General features: G+C 42.6%; 1 protein-coding gene across 1 annotated transcript in view; it reads right to left on the reverse strand.

Moving 5' to 3' along the window:
* SLC24A2 (solute carrier family 24 member 2) overlaps positions 1–26,535 on the reverse strand; it is a 399,922-nt gene that overhangs the window by 259,533 nt on the left and 113,854 nt on the right. The window contains 1 exon segment of the mRNA XM_030192433.1: positions 17,891–17,902. Coding sequence (XP_030048293.1) covers positions 17,891–17,902 — 12 coding nt within the window.

Raw genomic sequence — 26,535 nt, forward strand, 5'->3', positions numbered from 1 at the left:
AGAAGAGACTTCTTGTACTTCCTCTCCTTCCAGAAAAGGGGAACACAAATAAAAAGCATATTTCAAATGGTTGTTTGGGAGACAGAAAATGAAGGCACAGAGAAATTACAGCTGGGAATAGATGAAATCATCCTGGTGACCATATCATACATGCTGAGGATGACCAACCCATAACCTCACATGATAGAAAGAGAAGGACTAACATGGTGGTCAGCTAGATCCCTGGGAGAAAAATCTGTCTGTTCTAGCCATAGATAGAACTGGTATCTGATCATAAATGGCTGAGGTTGCATTTCTTGCCGGGACTGCAACAAGAAGGGCTGTCAGAGGAGTTTAGAACTCTCAGAAAAAAGCTCTGCAGCAAATAGAGTTATTGACCACACAGAAGCTCTAATCATCCAGACTGAATTCAGGCCAAATACTCAGAATGCCTGCAGTGGTCTTTAGACTGTTGAACTACATCCAGGATAGCAATGACTGTCCATCATAATCGTACTATTCTACAAGTCCTTGTGGCATAGCCCTTGATTAGACAACATCGTACCGCTGTGCCTTATAAACTGAGATGTGTTCAACGTACTGATGGAGGAAAGGTGGTATTTAATTATACAATATTATAAAATAGAACACTCATCATATTGTTAGCCTTTTATTTGAAAACATATTTTTATTGTGTTGACAGATGCGGATTTGAGTAGAGATTTCTAAAGTATGTGATGGTGTATTTTTTCTTTTTCAATGGGAAGTGTGGAAAGAAATGTACACCATGCTATGTACATATCTGATAGTATTTTATATTACTGTCAGATTACTATTAACCTTAGCTCCTGCCCAGGGCCGCCGAGAGACTGGGCCGGGCCCCGCCCCTGAGGTCACCGCTGCCGCTCCCCCTCCCCCCGAGGTCGCCACTGCTCCCCCCCCCCCAAGATTGCCGCAGCCACTGCTCCCCCCTCCACCCCCCCCCCCCCCGAGGTCGCCGCCGCCACTCCCTCCCTCCGTCCGCCACCGGGCCGGGCCCTCTGCATTGAAATCGCAGTCTCACCTCTGTGAAAGTAGTGCTGCAGGCAGCAGAACGCCTCCCTTTGGCCCTCCTTCCCTCCTTGTGTCCCGCCCTCGTGCAAGTTACGTCAGACGAGGGCGGGACACAGGGAGGGAAGGAGGCCCGAAGGGAGGTGTTCTGCTGCCTGCAGCGCTGCTTTCACGGAGATCACTACTACTACTACTAACTAACATTTCTAAAGCGCTACTAGGGTTATGCAGCGCTGTACAATTTAAACATAGGACAGTCCCTGCTCAAAGAGCTTACAATCTAAAAGACAAGAGAACAATCTAAAGACAAGTGTACAATCTAGAGGACGAGTGAACAGTTAATCTGATAGGGTGGATAGATTGGGGTTCAGACAGTGATTTCAATGCAGGGGGCAGACGGTCGACGATGGAGGGCGGGTGGGACTGTGGTGCCGGGCCCGGGGAAATTTGTCCCCCCTGCCCCCCCCCCCCCCGTCTCGGCGGCTATGCTCCTGCCATGCTCCACCCACATATATACCCTCTGCAGTTATGCTCTATAAAGCTCTTAAATGTAGTGTACTTACATTCGACTACACATGCCCAGTTATAGAATTGTTCTTCACATATTTTGAGGTAATAACTGAAGAAATTGGTAATGTCTCTTTGGGAGGGCATTCTTGGACAGACTGGTAATTCAATGGGTTATATCTCTGTCGTAGTAATTAAAGACATTTTCTTTGTCGGGAGATTTTTTTTCCCCTACTTTTCAATACATCCCACAAAAGTATGTTTCCTTGGATCTCTCTTCTCGTTTTGAGGACCACTAGAGTGGTTTTGACTGTTTTCATACAATTATTTTTTCCAGTTTTATGATGCAAGGTGTGTACTTGTTACATTTTATATAATTCAACTAAAAAGTTCAAAAGAATGTTTCGGTCTGGGGCAAAGAATTAGTTTAGTTCCTCTGCTAATACCTTATTTTCTCTGTGAACATCTTTTATAAAGAAGGACCCTATTAAAGTGGACACCTACTTTCCTTTATAGAACACTTCTTTAAACTGGGTATATAGAGCACTTGTGCCAGCCATATAGCTGGTGCAGGTGCTCACATCTTGATCGGGAGAGACACGCCTAGCGTTATTCTATAAATTACAGACATATGTCTTGCTCCCTCTAAGTGGAGCGCATGAGCAATTGCTCATGCATTTTAGGAGCGTCGCTCACAGATTTTACATGGTTGCTCACAAAAATGTTCTTTTGAGCTATATACAGAAATGCATTGCTAATACTGGTGCTCAGAAATTGTTGTTTTTTAAAACTTGTTGTTCACATGAAAAACAATTTGTACACATCAGACCACTCCTTAGAGCAAACACTGGTCATCGCCCTTCCTACGCTCTGCCCAGACTCTGCACAAGTGAATGCCTACCTGCAAAAATATGCGCTATTTAAGACATGCATATATAGCTGACCTATTGTTACTTCCACACCCTTTACGTTCACATACTCACGTAAATACTGAGAACATCAGTATTTTCATGTGTACATGCCATCTAACTTTACATGGCTTCTTGTAGAATTATTTCCATAACCCGTAATTTAATAAACCACTTCTATGCTTAAAGGGGTGAATTCTACAAATCACACCTAAAATATCAACATGGAAAAAACCCCCACTTAAGCGTGGTTTATATAATAGGCATCAACAAAAATGTGGTGCAAATGCCCCCCCTAATTGCATGTGTAACTAGAATCCATGTCCATCTCTGCCCCAAAATACCCATGACCCTCCCATTTCCGTGCCCCTTTTCCAGAATGCATGCAAAAATGAATCAAGAACCTAAAGTTATGCATGTACGTGTCAACTGATGTGAATTAGTGCCAACAACTGGCCCATTATTCAATTAAATTATGCATGCAAATTGGGCACACTTTGCGTGCACAATTTTTGGTGATTTTTATAAAAATAGGAGGAAAATGCTATTTTACATACATGACTAGGGCCATTTTAAGGTTAGATCACACGTAAAAGTATGGTGATACAAATCAGCACATACTTTTACAGCAGGTGTCCACAGTGCGAAAGTTAAGGCACAGTGTGGGCACAGTCAAAATGCAAACCTGTATTTTATATAATACGCACACACATATAAAGTAACATAGCAGGTGACAGCAGATAAAGACCTGTATGGTCCAGTCTACCCAACAAGATAAACTCATTAGATATGGTATGTGATACTTCATATGCATACCTGACCTTGATTTGTCCTTGCCATTTTCAGGGCACAGACGGTAGAAGTCTGCCCAGCATTGGCTTTGCTTCCCAATTACTGGTGTTGCCATCCAATCTCTGCTAAGCTTCTGTGGATCTTTTGTTTTTATGAGTTTTCTACCACTAAGTCCTGATTACTGGGGATTTGTTTGTTTTGTTCTTGCATTACCATTTGTAAGCATAATTCTTGTATGCTTTGGGTATAATTTTAATAAACATTTTCACATAAATTGCTCACCCTTACTTTCAAAGTACACAGGTCTCCCAGATTATTTTGCTACCTTTATCATTCCATACTCTGCTGCTCATCTGCTCTGTTCTATAAAGGATCACAGATTAGATGTTCCTAACCCAAAGTCAGCTCAGTTAGAATTCACCTTGTCACCATGCTTTCTTTTTTACTGCTCTTTTCTTTTGGAATGCTCTACCTCTCTCCCTTCGAGCTGAGCTATCCTTTAAGAAATTTTAAGATACGCTAAAAACTTGGCTTTTTAAAGAATAATTGTTCGGAACTTCATGTGGGTTGCCATCATTCCCCTGCCTGTTCTCACCCCTCCACTCCCTACTTGACCCCTACCCCTCTGGTTTTCTTCCTTTTGTCTTTTTACTAGCTTAGTTTACTGTGAATGTCTTGATTTGACTGTTACTACTTTCTTTCCTATCAGAATTTTGTAGTTCCTTTCTATGATTGTATTGATTGCAAACTGCGCAGTTCTGCGAGTCAGCATGGGCAGTATAGCAACTTTTAATAAACTATAAATAAGGCCTGCAACTGTGAAATACTCCTAGCTGAAGATATGGTGACCAGAAACACTGTCCCCTAGTCTTTGTACTTTTGGAACGAGTAAAAAATCGATTTACTTCTACTCATTCTACACCACTCAGGATTTTGCAGCCCTCATTCGTCTCTTTTTCAAAGCTGAAGAGCCCTAACCTCTTTAGCCTTTCCTCATACGAGAGGAGTTCCATCCCCTTTATCATTTTGGTTGCTCTTCTTTGAACCCCTTCTAATTCTGCTATATCTTTTTTGAGATACGGCGACCAGAACTGGACAAAATACTCAAGGTGCGGTTGCACCATAGAGCGATACTGAGGCATTATAGTATTTTCAGTCTTATTCACTATCCCTTTCCTAATAATTCCTAGCATCCTGTTTGCTTTTTTGGCTGCCACCACACACTAAACAGAAGCTTTCAGCATATTATCTACCATGACACCTAGATCTTTTTCTTGAGTGCTGACCCCCAAGGTGGACCCTAGCATCAGGTCACTATGATTCGGATTATTCTTTCCAATGTACATCACCTTGCATTTGTCCACATTAAATTTCATCTGCCATTTGGATGCCCAGTCTTCTAATTTCCCAAGGTCTTTCTGCAATATTTCATAGTCCGCTCATGTTTTAACAACCTTGCATAGTTATGTCATCTGCAAATTTAATCACCTCACTCGTCATTCCGATTTCCATATCATTTATAAATATGTTAAATAGCACCAGTCCCAGTACTGCTCCCTGCGACACTCCACTGTTCACCCTCCTCCATTGAGAGAAATACCCATTTAACCCTACCCTCTGTTTTCTGTCCAATAACCAATTCCTAATCCACACCAGAACTTTGCCTCCTATTCAATAACTCTTTAATGTTCTCAGACGTCTCTCATGAGGAGCTTTGTCAAAAGCTTTCTGAAAATCTAGATAAACTACATTAACTGGCTTAATTTATCCACATGTTTATTCATGCCTTCAAAGAAATGAAGCAAATTGGTGAGGCAAGACTTCCCTTGGCTGAACCCATGCTGACCCTGTCCCATTAAACCATGTTTGTCTACTTGTTCTGTAATTTTATTCTTTATAATAGTTTGCACTATTTTGCCTGGCACCAACATCAGGCTTACTGGTCTACAATTTCCCGGATCACCCCTGGAACCCTTTAAAAAAACATTGGTGTCACATTGGCCACCCTCCAATCTTCACGTATTAAGGACAATTTTAATGACAGGTTACATATTACAGCACATTAGCAATTTCATGCTTGAGTTCTTTGAGTACCCTTGGATGTATGCCATCCGGTCCAGGTGATTTACTACTCTTTAATTTGTCAATTTGGCTCAGTACATCTTCCAGGTTCACCGAGATTTCTTTCAGTTCCTCTGCATCATCATCCTTGAAAACTGTTTCCGGTACATGCAGATCTTTTACATCTTCTTCCGTAAAGACCAAAGCAAAGTATGTATGAGCATTTACAACTGCACTCAAGAAGAGGCAACGGCTGAGTCTTCAATCTAGGCAGTACTACTGCCTCATTTGCACTAGTATTTTATAAAGTCATAAAGAGGGACATTTTCGATTGGGGACACCCATCTCTAAGGGTGCCCATCTCGGAGGACAGCGCCGTGAAGGGGCAGGGCTGACCGTATTTTTGAAATGAGATGGACGGCCATCTTTCGTTTCGATAATATGGTTGGGGCTGCCCAAATGTCAGATATGGCCGGGTTTGAGATGGCCGGCATCGGTTTTCGCCCATAATGGAAACCGAGGCCGGCGATCACAAACCCGGCAAATCCAAGGCATTTGGTCATGGGAAGGGCCAGCATTTGTAGTTCACTGGTCCCCCTCACATGCCAGGACACCAACCGGGCACCCTAGGGGGCACTGCAGTGGACTTCAAAAATTGCTCCCAGATGCATACCTCTCTTACCTTGGGTGCTGAGGCCCCCAACCCCCCACAAACCCACTCCCCACAACTATACACCACTACCATAGCCCTAAGGGGTGAAGGGGGCACCTACATGTGGGTACAGTGGGTTTTGGGTGGGTTTTGAAGGGCTCTCATTTTCCACCACAACTGTAACAGGTAGGGGGGGTTGGGCTTGGATCCGCCTGCCTGAAGTCCACTGCACCCACTAAAACTGCTCCAGGGACCTGTATACTGCTGCGATGGACCTGAGTATGACATTTGAGGCTGGCAAAAAAAGTTTTTAAAGTTGTTTTTTGAGGGTGGGAGGGGGTTAGTGACCACTGGGGGAGTCAGGGGAGGTGATTCCCGATTCCCTCCCGTGGCCATCTGGTCAGTTCGGGCACTTTTTTGGGACTTGGACCTGAAAAAAAAAGGGACCAAATAAAGTGCACCAAATTCTTGCCAGGGATGCCCTTCTTTTTTCCATTATCGGCCGAGGGTGCCCATCTCTTAAGAACGCCCCGGCATGCCCCTGTCCCGTCATCGCTACCCTTCCGACACGCCCCTGGGAACTTTGGCCGGCTCTGCGACGGAAAGCAGTTGGCGCCGGCCAAAATCGGCTTTCAATTATACCGATTTGGCCGGCTTTAGGAGATCGCCGGCCATCTCCCGATTTGTGTCGGAAGATGGCAGGCAATCTCCTTCGAAAATAAGCTGGAAAGACACCTAAATTATGTGTTTTGTAAAATAGTGTCTGAATGGGTGCCTTGCTGCCCAATTAAACTAGGTACCTTGTTATAAAACTAACCCATGGTGGTCCAGCTGACTCACTCCCAGGCATTTTGCTTCAGATTTAATTGAAAATGTTATTATTAGTTTTTGCCTCTTTGGCAAGCTTCTTTTCAAATTGTCTCTTGGCCTGCCTTATTACTGTTTTATATCAAAATTGTCAGTGCTTATGCTCATCCCTATTTCCCTTATTTGCACTTGCCTTTCATTTCTTCAAAGATACTATTTTGGTTTTAACTGCTCTCTTTCTTCTCCCATTTGTCACAAACTGAGGGAATGAGAACCCTTGGGCCACCTCCGGACACCGGCTAGTAGCTGGTGAATCACCTGGGCTGGGTACAGGACTAGGCAAGAACCAGGAACGAGGCTTGTCTCTGGCAGGAACTAGGAACAGAGCTTGGCAGGAGCAGGAACCAGGAGCAAAGCTTGAAAAGAATCATAGGAGCAGAGCTCAGGAGCAAGGCTTTCAGGAACAAGGTTCACAGAAGCAAGACTGACAGGATCAGGGCTTCAGGAACAAGAGTCACAGGAAGAAGCCTTTCTGAACAAGGCTAGTTTGTTGCGAAGGACAAGCATAAAGTCCCAAGGTTCTATATAAAAGACCTCACTGATGATGTCAGAACCTCTAGTAACCTGGAATAAGTCTTGGAAAGCACAACAGGATCACCAGACAGAGGCTTGCATGCAGAAACATCAGAGTGAGGCTTGAATAATCTCTAGAATGAGGCTTGAGAAACAGGCAACAGTGGCATCAATACAGGAACAAGGCAGTCCAGAGAAGCCGCAGAGCCTGACCACCGGAAGGAAAGGTGAGTCTGGATACGGGGCACGGCTGCAGCCTTGACACCATTAGACATGCTTGCAGTTTTTTGATCTTCCTTTGACCTTTGCTAATGCAAGGAATATATTTTGGTTTGGTACTTTTAAATAATGTCCACACCTAATATTGAAAATTGAACTCTATATTTTGAAAGGGTATATTGTTAGGGTGTTAAATATTCATTAAGAAGGTGATATTTTATAATAGGATGTCTATGTGTGAAGGCCAAGTACCCACTTCAAGCTTATTTTCTAATGACACATAGATGCCTATCCTGCTTATTTTCGAACGAGAAGGCCGGCCATCTTCTAACACAAATCGGGTGATGGCCGGCCTTCTCCTAAAGCCGGCCAAATCGGTATAATCAAAAGCCGATTTTGGCCGGCTTCAACTGCTTTCCGTTGCAGGGCCGGCCAAAGTTCAAGGGGGCGTGTTGGCAGGGTACCGAAGGCGGCACGGGGGCGTGGTTAAGAGATGGCCGGTTTCCGCTGATAATGGAAAAAAGAAAGCCAGCCCTGACAAGCATTTGGCTGACTTTACTTGGTCCCTTTTTGTTCACGACCAAGCCTTAAAAAGGTGTCCCAACTGACCAGATGACCACTGGAGGGAATCGGGGATGGCCTCCCCTTACTCCTCCAGTGGTTACCAACCCCCTCCCACCCAAAAAAAAACATTTTTGTGCTAGCTTCTATGCCAGCCTCAAATGTCATACCCAGCTTCATCACAGCAGTATGCAGGTCCTTGGAGCAGTTTTAGTGGATGCTGCAGTGGACTTCAGGCAGGCGGACCCAGGCCCATCCCCCCTCCACCTGTTACACTTGTGGTGGTAAATGGGAGCCCTCCAAAACCCACCCAAAACCCACTGTACTCACATGCAGGTGCCCCCCTTCATCCCTAAGGGTTATGGTAGTGGTTTACAGTTGTGGGTAGTGGGTTTTGGGGGGATGTGGGGGGGCTCAGCACACAAGGTAAGGGAGCTATGTACCTGGGATCATTTTGTGAAGTCCACTGCACTGCCACCTAGGGTGCCCGGTTGGTGTCCAGGCATGTGAGGGGGACCAGTGCACTACAAATGCTGGCTCCTCTCACGACCAAATGCCTTGGATTTGGCCGGGTTTGAGATGGCCGCCATTAGTTTCCATTAACAGCAAAAACCAATGGCGGCCATCTCTAACGCCGGTGATCTCTAAGAGATTTGGCCAGCCCCGACTGTATTATCGAAACGAAAGATGGCCGGCCATCTTGTTTCGATAATACAGTCGGGTAACTGCTTGATGGGGCCGGTGTTAGAGATGGCCGCTCTCATAGATGGCCGGCCCCGTTCAATTATGGCCCTCCATGGGGCTCATTTTCAAAGTACTTGGGGGCCCTTTTACTAACCTGCGGTAAAAAAAGTCCCTGCGGTAGCAGCAGGGGCCATTTTTGCCAGGCGCTGAGGCTCTTTTTACCGCAGCAGGTAAAAAAGTTGAAAAAAGACTTGGCCATGTGGTACGATTGCTCTTACCATGTGGCCACGTGGAATGGGGCACTTACCATCACCCACTGAGGTGGCAGTAAGGGCTCTCATGCTAATCCAGCGGTAACTGAGTAACGCACGGTTCTGCCCGATTACTGCTGGGTAACCCCCTGTGGCAATATTTTTTGAATATTTCTGCTAGCCCCAGAAATGCCGCGTGCTAGGGATGGAACTACCACCTGTGCCTGCTTTGGGCCCGCAGTAGCTCCAGATTGGAGTGCAGTAAGCCCGCGGGTGAGCTTACCGCTGCTTAGTAAAAGGGCCCCCTTATACTTACCAAGTTTCATAGGTTATTACGTACCTTTGGAAGTCTATGTGGTTTGAAAATACGCCTCTATGTGCCTTAATAAACTATTAGAGGCAAAGGGTCAAAACTAGTGCTACCTTGAAGCTGTGGACATATACACCTGCTCGGCAGCAGGAACAAATGTTCCTGCATAAGGCATAGTTGTGCATGTATATTTTATAAGCAATACATACAAAAATATATACAATAGTTCACTCCTGCTGTATGCTTTGTAGAATTATGCACCACTATGAACTGAAATATATAATTTATATAGAAAAAATAGCCTCAAAGGCCCAGGGAACCTCGAATTAGGACTCCACTGAGATGGCCAACATCATAGGCTCCTCCTGCCTTCCGAAAAAACCTCCACAGGTACCAAAAAAACTCCCTAACTTGGGGAGAAAAAGGCCCTGTGAAAACAAAAAACGGAAAGTGGAGTCATTCAATTATTTATTAAGAAGTCCAAATGAGTGCTCAGCTCTACAAAGAATACTAAATGGAAGAAAAGAATTTGTGTAATCACTTCAAAAAACCTCTTAATAGTGTGAAAAAACAGTTTTAAATAGGAACGCAATTGTGTGTAGGACTCGTCTATAGGAGTCCATTCCGATATTCAAAAGCAAACACTTATCTTGAGACGTAGATACTTCTATCTCTTCTACATCCAGGAAAAGCTGGTCTTGCGTTATCGATCAGTGGAAAATTCCATTCATATATTAATTGTTGTAAGTCACACAAAACTCCGGTTCTGAAGTTACATCGTTTCAATGTGGGCAATGCTGTGAATATTGCTCTCACTCTGATTATCTTGCTAGATTTCCCGACAGCAAGGGACCCACTGTTTCGCAATCTTCGTCAGGAGAAAATGTTGAAAAACAAAAAAATGTGTTTCTTTTCAATCCATCGCGAATAATGGTACAGAAAATGGCGGATGGTGATATAGGACGCCGACTAAATAGCTCCTCCCCGTGGGCATTACGTCATCAATATCTAATATCCAATCATCTGGCTCCATTCCTCAGTGTCAATTAACACACCCCTAATCATGAAAAACCCCAATGGGCTATCATTGAAAAATCCCAAAAACAATATTCATCTGGTATAGCTCTATACATTTATTTTAGCGCTCAAAATCTATAATCATGAGAGCGGGACACATTTATAAGTCTAGAAAAAGACACATTCTTGGTTCAGAAGCAAGCCCTCCATTCCAATAGTCCATCCATATCCCTAGACCAGATGGTCAGTGATTAACAAGTCCTTTTCTGTTCATCTTAATGACGGACCCATGGAGTGTCTCCTCTTGTATCATTGTTGGCAAGCTGTTCTGTCGCCAAACACCGCAACCGGCTAAACTCGTGGTTCTTCTCAGTGCTATGCATAGCCAAAGGCATATAAACCTTTCTAGACTATATAGCATATTTGTGTTGATTGCTCTCACTTTAATTTAGAGAAAGGCACATTCTTGATTCAGAAAAAAGCCTCCCATTCCATCGGTCCATTTAGGCCCCTAGGTTGAATGGTTTGTAGTTGATAAATCCATTTCTGTTCTTTTTGGTGAAGGACCCGTGAGATGTCTCCTCTTCTGTTGTTATTAGTAAGTTGTTCTATTACTAAACACCGCAATTGGCTAAACTCGTGATTATTCTCAGTACAGTGTTTAGCCAGAGGCATATGAACCTTTCTAGATTGTATGGCATGTTTGTGTTCAGACAATCTGACTTTAAACACTCGTTTCGTTTGTCCTATATAGCGCAAACCACATGGGCATGTGATCATATAGACCACTGCTGTTGATGTACAGGAAGTTTCACCCTTCAAATAGAACCAATCTTTTTTCGTTTTATCCCAAAATTTATTTGTTTCCTCCATCACTGCACACATGATACATTGCCCACATTTCTTATGACCAAGCATTTCTTGTTTATGTTTATACGTGTCTGTTCTAACATCCGGATGACAAAGCACTTCAGATAAGTTGGCACGTCTCGAATAAGATATGAGACATTTTTGTCTAGCAAACACTTCATGGGCCGATAGTATTTTCCAATTCTTATATATAATGTTGGCAACCTTAGGTGTCAACGATGTATATTGCATAATACAAACAGTTTTTTGATTTTTCACTTCTTGATTATTCTGAGATTTGGATTCCAATAGATGTTCACGATGATTGTACAGTGCTCTTTTATACGCATGTTTCACAATTTTTGTAGGATATCCTCTTTGAATTAATTTGTCTTTTAATCGGACAGCCGAGTGTTTATATTTCTGTGAAGTGTCACAAATGCGCCTGTAACGTAAAAACTGTGCAAATGGAAGATTGTTCCTAATGTGTATAGGATGCATACTATCATAAGACAGCAATGAATTACGATCTGTTGGTTTCGTGAAAACATCAGTTTCAAATCTATCTCCATGTTTGGTAATCTTTACATCCAAAAAACTGATTTCATTTATGTGAACTGTATGTTGGAATTTAATGGTAGGGTGGCATGCATTGAGATCTATCAAAAAAGAATCTAGCATTTCTACTGTTGATTCCCATATTATAAAAATGTCATCGATAAACCTCCACCAACATTTAACATGTTGGTATCGTGGAAGCTTATAAATGACTTTTTCTTCTAAATGCGCCATGAATAAATTAGCAACCGTAGGAGCAAAAGTCGCTCCCATGGCGATTCCAGATAGTTGTAAAAAATTTCTCCATTAAACAAGAAATAGTTATTATATAGAGATAGTCGTAATAATTTCAAAAGGAACTCTGTAGGAACAGTTGCCGGTTTAGGACGTTGTTCCAGAACTTGTTCCATTACACTTAATGCCTCACCTTGGGGTATTGCAGTGTATAGGGATTGAACATCCAGCGTGACCAGAAATCCCGTTTTAACTCGAGATGGTAAAGCTTCTAACTTTTTCAAGAAATGAGTCGTGTCTTTAATATATGACTTGGCGTTAATGACTAAAGGTGCCAAAAACCCATCTATATATTTACATGATCTTTCTAATAGTGAGTCTCGGGCCGAGACTATTGGTCTACCTGGGGGGTCAATGAGCGTTTTATGAATCTTAGGAAGTAGGTAGAATATAGGAATCTTGGCATGTTTGTGGTTTAAAAACCTCATTTCATTCCTAGTAAGAAATCCTGATTGAAACGCCTCGATGGTGATATTTGACATTTCTGCTAAAAGAGTGTCAGTAGGATCTACACCCAACCTTCGGTAGGTGTTCACATCATTCAACTGTCTGTAAGCTTCTTTTATATAATCTTTTTTGCTAAGGATAACCACAGCACCACCTTTATCAGCACGGCGGATAACTATATTTGTATCATTAGATAAAGATTGAATAGCTTCCCTTTCCTCCTTAGAGACATTATGATTAACATGGAAATATTGCTGTTCCATCCGTTCTAAATCTTTCATAACATGTCTCTGAAAGGTATCTATCACGGGATCTATTGTGCCTGGAGGTGACCATGTGCTTTTTTGGTAAACTGTGGAATATCCTTTATGCAGTGTATCATCTTTTCCAAAGAAAACTTTCAGACGTAAAGTTCTGATAAATTTAGCTATGTCAACCCTAGTTTGAAAGGAATCATAAATCATAGTTGGAACAAATGATAAACCCTTACTAAGTACTTGTATTTGTACATGAGAAAAATTTTTGTTCGTTAAATTAATTACAGGGAGTCTTCCCTCTTGCGGGGTCTCCCTCGTGGTTTGGATTGTTCGAACGTTACTGTTGCCCTTCCTCGATTCCTTCGAATGCCCCTTCCTCGTCCTCTCATTCTTGTATATGTCGACCCCTGTTTGGATTCATCTTCACCGCTTGAGGTGCTAGAAGATAACTCACCTCGGGGTTTATCTGTGTCACTAGTCTCATGTGTTCCCTGATTTTTCATCCATATATAAACAAAACCGTCTGAATAATCCTTTTTGTCTCGAGTGATTTTTTTGTATTTAACTTGTTGTAAATCTTTGTTAAATTTCTCAATTTTCATATTAAATTCTTCTAGGGATCTATCTAGACCCACCTGAGAGAAAATAGCCTCCTTTTTTTCTTCAATTAGTGGTTTCTCTATATTAATTCTCTGTTGTAAAGTCTGAATAAGAAGTAACATGAGGTCAAGGGAACATTGATTTAAAATGCTGTTCCAACTATTGACAAAAATCTCGTCATCAGGAAACAACTTCGGACCTCTCTGCATACGTAAACCTCTAGGTATAATCTCTAGTTTACAATATTCAACCAGAGAAGCACTATGAAGTTCCCATCGAATTAACTTCTTATAACTTTCAAGAAGTTCAGTTGTTTGAGAGTTATCTATACCTGTGGTGCCAAATTGGGATAATGTTGGTGCTTGTAATATTGAAGATCTTTGGTCTGCTGTGAATCTTAAACCTGTTTGCCAATTCTGAGCCATAATGACAATAAATTTGAATAATCACAACAATTTTTCTCAATTGTCTGGAGTGCAATAATATACAAAAATATATACAATAGTTCACTCCTGCTGTATGCTTTGTAGAATTATGCACCACTATGAACTGAAATATATAATTTATATAGAAAAAATAGCCTCAAAGGCCCAGGGAACCTCGAATTAGGACTCCACTGAGATGGCCAACATCATAGGCTCCTCCTGCCTTCCGAAAAAACCTCCACAGGTACCAAAAAAACTCCCTAACTTGGGGAGAAAAAGGCCCTGTGAAAACAAAAAACGGAAAGTGGAGTCATTCAATTATTTATTAAGAAGTCCAAATGAGTGCTCAGCTCTACAAAGAATACTAAATGGAAGAAAAGAATTTGTGTAATCACTTCAAAAAACCTCTTAATAGTGTGAAAAAACAGTTTTAAATAGGAACGCAATTGTGTGTAGGACTCGTCTATAGGAGTCCATTCCGATATTCAAAAGCAAACACTTATCTTGAGACGTAGATACTTCTATCTCTTCTACATCCAGGAAAAGCTGGTCTTGCGTTATCGATCAGTGGAAAATTCCATTCATATATTAATTGTTGTAAGTCACACAAAACTCCGGTTCTGAAGTTACATCGTTTCAATGTGGGCAATGCTGTGAATATTGCTCTCACTCTGATTATCTTGCTAGATTTCCCGACAGCAAGGGACCCACTGTTTCGCAATCTTCGTCAGGAGAAAATGTTGAAAAACAAAAAAATGTGTTTCTTTTCAATCCATCGCGAATAATGGTACAGAAAATGGCGGATGGTGATATAGGACGCCGACTAAATAGCTCCTCCCCGTGGGCATTACGTCATCAATATCTAATATCCAATCATCTGGCTCCATTCCTCAGTGTCAATTAACACACCCCTAATCATGAAAAACCCCAATGGGCTATCATTGAAAAATCCCAAAAACAATATTCATCTGGTATAGCTCTATACATTTATTTTAGCGCTCAAAATCTATAATCATGAGAGCGGGACACATTTATAAGTCTAGAAAAAGACACATTCTTGGTTCAGAAGCAAGCCCTCCATTCCAATAGTCCATCCATATCCCTAGACCAGATGGTCAGTGATTAACAAGTCCTTTTCTGTTCATCTTAATGACGGACCCATGGAGTGTCTCCTCTTGTATCATTGTTGGCAAGCTGTTCTGTCGCCAAACACCGCAACCGGCTAAACTCGTGGTTCTTCTCAGTGCTATGCATAGCCAAAGGCATATAAACCTTTCTAGACTATATAGCATATTTGTGTTGATTGCTCTCACTTTAATTTAGAGAAAGGCACATTCTTGATTCAGAAAAAAGCCTCCCATTCCATCGGTCCATTTAGGCCCCTAGGTTGAATGGTTTGTAGTTGATAAATCCATTTCTGTTCTTTTTGGTGAAGGACCCGTGAGATGTCTCCTCTTCTGTTGTTATTAGTAAGTTGTTCTATTACTAAACACCGCAATTGGCTAAACTCGTGATTATTCTCAGTACAGTGTTTAGCCAGAGGCATATGAACCTTTCTAGATTGTATGGCATGTTTGTGTTCAGACAATCTGACTTTAAACACTCGTTTCGTTTGTCCTATATAGCGCAAACCACATGGGCATGTGATCATATAGACCACTGCTGTTGATGTACAGGAAGTTTCACCCTTCAAATAGAACCAATCTTTTTTCGTTTTATCCCAAAATTTATTTGTTTCCTCCATCACTGCACACATGATACATTGCCCACATTTCTTATGACCAAGCATTTCTTGTTTATGTTTATACGTGTCTGTTCTAACATCCGGATGACAAAGCACTTCAGATAAGTTGGCACGTCTCGAATAAGATATGAGACATTTTTGTCTAGCAAACACTTCATGGGCCGATAGTATTTTCCAATTCTTATATATAATGTTGGCAACCTTAGGTGTCAACGATGTATATTGCATAATACAAACAGTTTTTTGATTTTTCACTTCTTGATTATTCTGAGATTTGGATTCCAATAGATGTTCACGATGATTGTACAGTGCTCTTTTATACGCATGTTTCACAATTTTTGTAGGATATCCTCTTTGAATTAATTTGTCTTTTAATCGGACAGCCGAGTGTTTATATTTCTGTGAAGTGTCACAAATGCGCCTGTAACGTAAAAACTGTGCAAATGGAAGATTGTTCCTAATGTGTATAGGATGCATACTATCATAAGACAGCAATGAATTACGATCTGTTGGTTTCGTGAAAACATCAGTTTCAAATCTATCTCCATGTTTGGTAATCTTTACATCCAAAAAACTGATTTCATTTATGTGAACTGTATGTTGGAATTTAATGGTAGGGTGGCATGCATTGAGATCTATCAAAAAAGAATCTAGCATTTCTACTGTTGATTCCCATATTATAAAAATGTCATCGATAAACCTCCACCAACATTTAACATGTTGGTATCGTGGAAGCTTATAAATGACTTTTTCTTCTAAATGCGCCATGAATAAATTAGCAACCGTAGGAGCAAAAGTCGCTCCCATGGCGATTCCAGATAGTTGTAAAAAAATTTCTCCATTAAACAAGAAATAGTTATTATATAGAGATAGTCGTAATAATTTCAAAAGGAACTCTGTAGGAACAGTTGCCGGTTTAGGACGTTGTTCCAGAACTTGTTCCATTACACTTAATGCCTCACCTTGGGGTATTGCAGTGTATAGGGATTGAACATCCAGCGTGACCAGAAATCCCGTTTTAACTCGAGATGGTAAAGCTTCTAACTTTTTCAAGAAATGAGTCGTGTCTTTAATATATGACTTGGCGTTAATGACTAAAGGTGCCAAAAACCCATCTATATATTTACATGATCTTTCTAATAGTGAGTCTCGGGCCGAGACTATTGGTCTACCTGGGGGGTCAATGAGCGTTTTATGAATCTTAGGAAGTAGGTAGAATATAGGAATCTTGGCATGTTTGTGGTTTAAAAACCTCATTTCATTCCTAGTAAGAAATCCTGATTGAAACGCCTCGATGGTGATATTTGACATTTCTGCTAAAAGAGTGTCAGTAGGATCTACACCCAACCTTCGGTAGGTGTTCACATCATTCAACTGTCTGTAAGCTTCTTTTATATAATCTTTTTTGCTAAGGATAACCACAGCACCACCTTTATCAGCACGGCGGATAACTATATTTGTATCATTAGATAAAGATTGAATAGCTTCCCTTTCCTCCTTAGAGACATTATGATTAACATGGAAATATTGCTGTTCCATCCGTTCTAAATCTTTCATAACATGTCTCTGAAAGGTATCTATCACGGGATCTATTGTGCCTGGAGGTGACCATGTGCTTTTTTGGTAAACTGTGGAATATCCTTTATGCAGTGTATCATCTTTTCCAAAGAAAACTTTCAGACGTAAAGTTCTGATAAATTTAGCTATGTCAACCCTAGTTTGAAAGGAATCATAAATCATAGTTGGAACAAATGATAAACCCTTACTAAGTACTTGTATTTGTACATGAGAAAAATTTTTGTTCGTTAAATTAATTACAGGGAGTCTTCCCTCTTGCGGGGTCTCCCTCGTGGTTTGGATTGTTCGAACGTTACTGTTGCCCTTCCTCGATTCCTTCGAATGCCCCTTCCTCGTCCTCTCATTCTTGTATATGTCGACCCCTGTTTGGATTCATCTTCACCGCTTGAGGTGCTAGAAGATAACTCACCTCGGGGTTTATCTGTGTCACTAGTCTCATGTGTTCCCTGATTTTTCATCCATATATAAACAAAACCGTCTGAATAATCCTTTTTGTCTCGAGTGATTTTTTTGTATTTAACTTGTTGTAAATCTTTGTTAAATTTCTCAATTTTCATATTAAATTCTTTTAGGGATCTATCTAGACCCACCTGAGAGAAAATAGCCTCCTTTTTTTCTTCAATTAGTGGTTTCTTTATATTAATTCTCTGTTGTAAAGTCTGAATAAGAAGTAACATGAGGTCAAGGGAACATTGACTTTGCCTGCAATTTCACTAAACTCCATCATTCAACATGCCTACACTTGTGTTGCACTCCAATTCTGTTACTGCAGTCCCACTCTATTTCAATAGAATTGCACTGCTATATTGACTTATATTCCTATTTATTCTATGTTTGAGATTTTATTGTTTGGATAAGTATTTTATATGTTTTATTACAAACCTGCCTAAAACTGTGGATTGTACGGTATATAAATATTTTTTTAATAAACAAAATTGCACAGAAGTATGCCCCTCCTTGGCATTGAGCATACACAACCTCTAGGATAAATTTTCAAAAAAAGTCCTTTTATGCAACAAACTTTTTTTTTATAAAAATTGCCCCCAGATTTGCTGCCATGTTTTAGTTTTAGAATCATGCATGACTGGCAGGAGGGGAAAACAACCTGTTTAATGTGTTAGTCCTGGTAGCATACATTGTTTATTTAATTATATTTCTATCAAAGAAAATTAAAAAAAAAGAATAAAAAGGGATGATCAATCTAGTCTGCAGAGCTTCTCATTTTCCACAGAACATCAATAGCACTGCAGTTCTAAGGATTTAAACGGTGACAAATGAAGAAGACACAAGTTTCTGGGGATCACAAGAAGCAGTAAATAAGCGCCGAGAATAGAAAAGCATGCTCCGGCACATTTTACTCATGGAACCTTGCATGCCTTGTGTGACAAAGTATCCATAACAGCTTATTAAGCACTGATGCCTGGTCTCACTACGAGTTTACAGCCTTCATTTTGTGGAAGATGACAGCTGCCTCTGCAAGAGGACAATATATTTTTATTTTTAATGAAATTTCTCAAGGTCATCTACTGTTTAAGGGTGAATATTTTATAGAGCACGGAAGTTTCACACAGTAAGAAATCAGTGTTGGAAAGTTGCCCAAAAAGTGAATGACAGCAGTTTCCAAGCCCTTTCTTACCCCCCATTAACCCCATGACCCCATATATGGCTAAGTGTTCTGTGGATGCTTTAATCAAGAATATAAAAACCTGGCTCTAGCTTCATTTTTTTTACAATAATAAAATGCAAATTATTTGCACAATATTGACATTGATATTTATATATTAATATTTCAAATAAGGGAACAGAAGCTCTAGATAAGAAAATGGTTGATACTGTTTAGCTTCTTTGCAAAACTAGCCTAGGTGGAGGTATTTCTATTTGCTATAAAAAGCTGGCCCCAATGCTGCTGTACTCTCAGAGGCTCCTCATGAAAGACTCCAGAAGAAATTGGAGAGTCATGGGATAGGAGATAGTGTCCTATTGAGGATTAAAAACTGGCTAAAGGATAGAAAACAGAGACTAGGGTTAAATGGTCAGTACTCTCAATGGAGAAGGGTAGATAGTGGGGTTCCCCAGGGTCTGTGCTGGGACCGCTGCTTTTTATGTTTCAACGTTTTTTATTAAAGTTAACAGTGCAAACCACATATAACAGTATTAAGTACAAGCATGACCAAAAGACTGGTTTACACCACACAAATGCCTTTTAACAGAAGGCGTAAGTTTTTTATATGGTTTCCCCCCCCTCCCCCCCCTCCTCCCACTACCCAGCCCCCCCTTTTGTTGTGGCTTACATGATAAGTATTCCCGTGCCCTCCCCTCAGACCTTCCCCCTATCCTTTGCTAATATCAATGTTCATAAGTGACTATACCGAGAAATGACATCAATAGCTCACTTACATATACATACCAAGATAAGCGAGTGCTCCTTGAGTCATTTATAGCCCTCTAGTCTCGACCTTTCGTAAGTTCCTTCCCAGCTCCCCCTCTTTGTACTCTTTCAATGTTTAATGAACAGGATAGCACAGGCTAACATTGTATATTGTGCCTATAGAAGAGGTAGGAGCAAGCACGAGGTCAGTACACCTTTACTAAATACCTACCATCAACTCGATAATTGGAACTTGTGTGTTGTTCCCACTCTCCGACTCCCTCCCCCTCCATCAGCCTATCCATTCTCTATTCCCCTACTCCCCCCCTCCGAAAAAAAAAAAATAAAAAATCCTATAAGCCATTTAACACTGAACTGCACGCTCTTGGAGACAGCGACTGAATATAAGGGCCCCAGACTTCCAGGAAGCGGGTTCTTTTCTTTGGGGAGGGTCCCACCGCCCTTCGCTCATGCAGTAATAGATCATGGAACCTATTCCTCCAGTGCCAAAAATCTGGTGGGTCTGTTCCTACCCACCCATTCATGATCACTTTTTTCCCCATCAGGCAGGCCTTGCGGATCAACTGTCGCGGGCCCCCCCTTTGATAGGCAAAAAGTTCGTACTTATCAAATATAACCCCCAAGGGAGTGCAGCTAATGCGGGCTTGTAATAAGCCCTCCAAATACTTCATAATCTTGTCCCAATACCGATTTATGAAGGGGCATTCCCATAGAGTGTGCCTTCACTCCGTTGACATTTGGAACACAGGGGATCTGGCGCCCCTCCCATCTTAAACACCTGTGGTTTAGCCATATAGGCTCTGTGTAAAATGCGAAATTGACATTCCCGCAAACTTGCATTTACAGACATCCCAGGTATACGGGATACCAACTTTGTATAATCTAACACCAAATCAGGTTTCTGCATGTCCCGTGCCCAGCGTTTAGTAATTGCTGTTGTGTCTTTTTGCGGACATCTAGCCCAGAGTAACTTATATAGACTCGATATGGAGAGTCTTTCCCCAGGTATTGCCTTAAAAAATTCTCTCATTTTCCTCCCATGCCCCTCATTCAGATGTGCCATGTCAAGCGACCGAACATAATGTGCCAATTGCTGGTAAGCAAACTCATGGCTTGCGTTAATGCCTACTCCCAGTGCACCCAGGTTCAACAGGCCTCCTCTCAACCCCATAACATGTTCCAATCTTGTAATGCCTGAACATGCCCATCTTTGGAACACCCTATTTTCTGAGCCCGGCGAGAACATAGGATTACCCTGCAGCGGCATAATATCCGATATGTCTGCTGTCACGCCCCATATTCTAGTTAAATCTTTCCAGACTGCCCGCATTGGGCCTAAGAGTAAACTGCTCTTAAATTGGTTTGGCACCAAGGTCCGCGGTCCATGAAGTAGATAATGCAAGTGAAAAGGTGCAAAGAAAGCCTGTTCTAACTTTTGCGGGGTAAAGTCCTGCTTGTCTAGTAGCCAGTCTCCCAAGTGTCTTAACAAGCACGCTTGGTTATATTTCTTTATATCAGGGAGCCCTATACCCCCCTCTTTCCATGAGCCTGCCAACAAGTCCAATGGCATTTTAGACTTTTTCCCTCCCCAGACAAAGCGTCTCAAATATTTATGGAATAGCTTAACATCTTTATTGCTCAAGTACAGCGGTAGAACTTGTAAGGTGTATAACCACCTGGGGAACTCTGTCATTCTGAAGAGCTGCACCCTCCCATGCAACGTCAACGGTAGTATGGCCCATTTTTGCAACCTGTGTTTCATATTGTCCAGCAATTTTGTATAGTTAAGGCTGTAAAAGGCCGTCGTTTTCATGGCCACCTGTACCCCTAAGTAAGTGAGACTGTCCTTTGCCCATTTCAATGGAAATTCCTCCCCCCATTCCCTTCTCACTGCATCTGTGGCTGTTAATGCTAAAGATTTTGAAAAATTAATTTGGAAGCCCGCAAAATCCCCATACTCCCTGAATAATTCAAGTAAAGCCTCAAGCGACTTCCCAGGGTTAGTAAGATGCACCAATATATCGTCCGCAAATGCGGATATCTTAAAACCCAGTTTACCCATGTCTACTCCAGTGATTTCTGGGTGTGTCACTATCTCTCGGACTAGGGGGTCCAACGTCAGAGCGAACAGCAGCGGGGAGAGAGGGCATCCCTGTCTCACGCCTCTCCGTATTTCTAAACTCGATGACCGTGCCCCATTGACCCATAGAAAAGCTTGGGGGCTACAATACAGAGCTCCGACCGCCCTTTGAAAGAGGCCCTCAATACCTACTCTTTCCAGTACAGCAAACATGAAGTTCCATGCCACCCGATCAAAGGCCTTCTCTGCGTCGAAACTTACTAGCAGAGAAGGTTGTCCTTTTTCTTCCACTCTCTCCAACGAGGCTATAAGGGCCCTCATATTGCTTACCACTGATCTGCCCTTTACAAACCCCACCTGTGGTGATGCCACCAAGTCCGGCAGCACCCGGGCCAGCCTATTTGCCAGTATTTTTGCATATAATTTAGCATCGCAGTTTAACAATGATATTGGTCTATAGGAGCTTATATCTTCCGGGTCTTTGCCTGGTTTTAACAGCACTATCATTTTAGCCATCCTGAAAGTCTCTGGGGCTGAGCCTGAGGTCGCCATAGAGTTGTATAGGTTCAATAAGGGTGGGGTCACCTGTTCCTGCAACAATTTGTAAAAGGCCATACTATAACCGTCTGGCCCTGGTGCCTTGTGAATATCACTCTGTTGCAATGCTAGAATTAATTCCCCTTCCCCTATAGGGGCGTTAAGTTGTGTTTTCTGTGACTCCGACAACACCGGAAACTTAATGTTGTCTAGGAACAGTGCGCTATCAGATATTATTCCCGTGTCCTCCCTATAGAGTCTTGCATAATAATGCCTAAAACTTTCTACTATATCCTTTTCCAGTCTGACTAGTTTTCCAGAGTGGTTTCTCACTTGTAGGATTTGAGTTATCCCTTTCTTCCCCTTAACTAAACGGCCCAGCAAGGCCCCCGCCTTATTCCCATACATAAATAACTGGTGTTTATAGTATAAGATAGATTTATTTGCCCTCTCCTGTAAAAGTTCATTTAGTTCCCTCTGAGACTGCAAAAGGGCAAACTTCTGCTCGTCTGTCTGGGCAGCCCCATATTTCAACCTGTGAGTTCTAGTTTCTCTTTCCAGCCGTAATATCTCGTTATCCCTCCGTTTCCTCTTCCATGCCCTATATGCGATTATTTCTCCTCTCATGACCGCTTTTGCTGTCTCCCAAAACAACCCATATTGTTCTTTATGGCCGCTATTATAATGCTCATAATCTCTCCATTTTGCCTGCAAGAGTTCCTGGAATTTTGCATCTCGGTACAATTCAAACGGAAATGTCCATCCCCCTGACCCTCTTTTGCCGCCCACCACCTCTAGCGTCACCCAAATTGGGGAGTGGTCTGAAATCTCACCAGGCCCAATCTCCGCCCCGATCGTTTTGGAAAACAGAGGCTTTGAGATAAATATGTAATCGATCCGGGACAAAGAAGAATGGGCCCGGGAGAGGTGCGTATAATCCCTACATCCCGGATGTAATACCCTCCACACATCAAGCAATTCTAAAGTATCACATAGGAACGGTAGCCCCCTCAAATAGTGTCTGGCCCCCAGACCCCCTTGGCTAGTCTTATCTATCTGCGGGTCGTAAACCATGTTAAAATCCCCCCCTAATATTACATTGCTCCTCTGATATGGAGTTAACAGTGTCACAAGTTCTTTATGGAATTTCTTATTATATATGTTAGGTGCATATATATTGCAGAATATGTATGGAATCCCCCCCAACTCCACCTCTACCAATACGTATCTACCCTCTGTGCTTCTTTTAATCGATGTTACAGTCAACTGCAGCGCCTTCTTTTTTTGAGCAGGGGAACCCACCACTGCCTCCACCCATCCCCCCTTGAATTTTTCATGTTCTGAAGAGGTCAAATGCGTTTCCTGGAGGAACGCTACGTCTACTGCATGGCGCTGCAAAGCTTGTAGAAGTTTTTTCCACTTTATAGGCGATGAAACCCCCCCCCCCCCCCCACATTCCAGGACAACACCTTAACCTGCCCCAGTCTTCCAATTTATTGCATATCGCAGCTTGAACAGAGTTCTATTCTGTGGAGAGTGTACCCCCCAGCCCTTAGGTACCTCCCCTCGTACACGCTGTATCTCCCACAGCCCCCCTCCAACGCGCACAGCCAGCAGTCCAATAGCTTCCAGCATAATAAGGATAACATAACTAAAATAAACCCCCAAAACCCCCCTCCCACCCCCCCTCCCTCTCCCTTCCCTACCCCGAAATCCCAAAACTTCTCCGGAATATATCCGGCTCCCTTCCATTCTAGGCTTGAAGCCCCCTAATACCCGGTATATGTAAATAGCTTCAATCCCCCTTATACCTCGTCCCATACAGAAGTCGTCTATAAACAACACAGATAATATACTTGTTACCCCCCACTCATTGCCCCACAAACCCACATATATCCTATCAGATGTCTTCCTCTTATGTTGTTCCAGTCTTTGCAGGACCATATTCGGTAGCCGCCTACCCTTGCTCCAATCCTTCTTACCAAACTTACAGTAAGTTTATCAAGATCTAGTTCTTCCATTTTATTGAGAAGGAGGTAACTATCCTACTCAGCCGTAGCTGTCCACACCCTAAGGTTTTCCTTCTCTTATAGGCTGACACATCTCCTACCACAGGCATACTTCAAACTGTACGCTTCCAACAAGCCGCAGCTGTATAAACTTTCCTCCAACGAATGTCCAACCAACCGAACTCTGTGCCATATCGCCATCTTCCAAGGTTCAGTATTTCTTATGGGCCGCAGCTTATGCATCTCGCTCCCTCTCAGGGTCTTGGCGTCCCCCGGGTAGATTCACCTGCCTCCAGTAGCATGCTGCAAGTATTCCAGCTTTGTGACTTGTGGCATCTGCAGTCCATGTCTCCCACTTAATCAAACATAGGAGGTCGCCATATTCCCAACGAGGCAAAGGCGCCCTCCTTTAAGGCCAGCAAAACACTCAACGATGTCAACTTGCTTTAACTAATCTTATTTGTGCCCGAGTTACAGCACGTAGCCTCTGTGAGCCTTATAGTTTTAATTGACAAGTCCATCCATTTAGTTATAACAATATTACCAGCCATGTAGACATTCTTCCCTAAGCAGCCTCGCCTACCTCATCCGCTGCTCTCCTGTTTTGCCAACTCATCCAAGAATGCCTTAGCGTCCTCCACCTGCTCAAACATGTGCGCCTTGCCATTAGCTGTTATTTTCAATTTTGCTGGATACAGAAGGCTAAATCGAATCTTCTGAGCAAAAAGTTTGGAGCATATCGGTACAAACGCCCTCCGCGCTGCTGCTACCTTAGTAGAGTAGTCCTGAAAGCAGAGGATTTTGTTGTTTTGGTAGCGCAGATGCTTGCCGCCTCGGAGCGCCTGCAGGAGCTGTTGCTTGTGGGCATCGTTGAGTATCTTTAGAATTGTCACCCTGGGGCGCGATTCCTCCACCCTTCGCGGCCCCAGTCTGTGTGCACGCTCCACGCGGAGCTCTCCCTCCAATTCTGATAACTCTGCGGCCTCCGGCAGCCATTTTTCTAAGAAGCCCCTTAGGTCTCTCTCTCCCAGGGATTCGGGGAGGCCCACCAGCCGGATATTATTCCGCCGCAAGCGGTTCTCAATATCCTCCAACTTCTCCTCCAGTTCTGTTACTCGCTTTTGCAGCGCTGGGGCCTCTCCTGAAATTTTTTGTACCTCGTCTTCCACACTGCTTATTCTTTGCTGCACCTCTTTTAAATCTGTCGCCATAGCCGCATACCTCTCCTCCATGCTGTCTAATTTGTCCAGGATTTGTTGAAATTTACCGTCCACCATTTGTTCAACAGCATCCGATACTTCCCGTATAATCTCCGCCGCCCATTGCGAGCTCGGAGTCGGAGACGGCGGCTGGCTCTTGTCCGCCATCTTGGCCTCCGCTCCTCGCCCCTTCTCGCGGCTGTCTTTTTTTACAGCTTTAGACGTCATGCCTTTCGATTCTTCGGTTTTTTCGCAGCTCTTGTTCGCTACTGCAAACTACAATGAATATATTTTCCCTTTCGGGGGTATTTCAGCAGGTTCTGAGCAATTGGCTCTAACGGGCGCTTCGGAGCAGCGTGGCCACGCGTCCTCACTCCTCCATAGCCCAACCGGAAGTCCGGACCGCTGCTTTTTAACATATTTTTTTTGTTACATTTGTACTCTGCGCTTTCCCACTCATGGCAGGCTCAATGTGGCTTACATGAGGCAATGGAGGGTTAAGTGGCTTGCCCAGAGTCACAAGGAGCTGCCTGTGCCTGAAGTGGGAATTGAACTCAGTTCCTCAGGACCAAAGTCCACCACCCTAACCACTAGGCCACTCCTCCACTCCGATGACCTAGAGATGGGAGTAACTAGTGAGGTAATTAAATTTGCTGACAACACAAAGTTATTCAAAGTTAAATCATGAGAAAAATTACAAGAGGACCTTACGAGACAGGGAGCCTAGGCGTCTAAATGGCAGATGACGTTTAAGTGAGCAAGTGCAAAGTTGCATGTGGGAAAGAGGAACCCGAACTATAGCTACATAATCCAAGGTTCCATGACCAAGAAAGAAATCTCAGCATCGTAGTTGATGATATGATGAAATCCTCTGCTTAGTGTGCTGTGGCGGCTAAGAAAGCAAATAGAATGTTAGGTATTATTAGGAAAGGAATGGAAAACAAAAGTGAGGATATTATAATGCCTTTGTATCAGTCCATGATGCGACCACACCTCGAATATTGTGTTCAATTCTGGTCGCCGAATCTCAAAAAAGATATAGTGGAATTAGAAAAGGTACAGAGAAGGGCGACGAAAATGATAAAGGGGATGGGATGACTTCCTTATGAGGAAAGGCTGAAGTATCTAGGGTTCTTCAGCTTGGAGAAAATAAGGCTGAGGGGAGATATAATAGAAGTCTATAAAATAATGAGTGGAG

The sequence above is a fragment of the Microcaecilia unicolor genome, chromosome 2 (genome assembly GCF_901765095.1).
Source record: "Microcaecilia unicolor chromosome 2, aMicUni1.1, whole genome shotgun sequence".
NCBI classification, from domain to species: domain Eukaryota; kingdom Metazoa; phylum Chordata; class Amphibia; order Gymnophiona; family Siphonopidae; genus Microcaecilia; species Microcaecilia unicolor.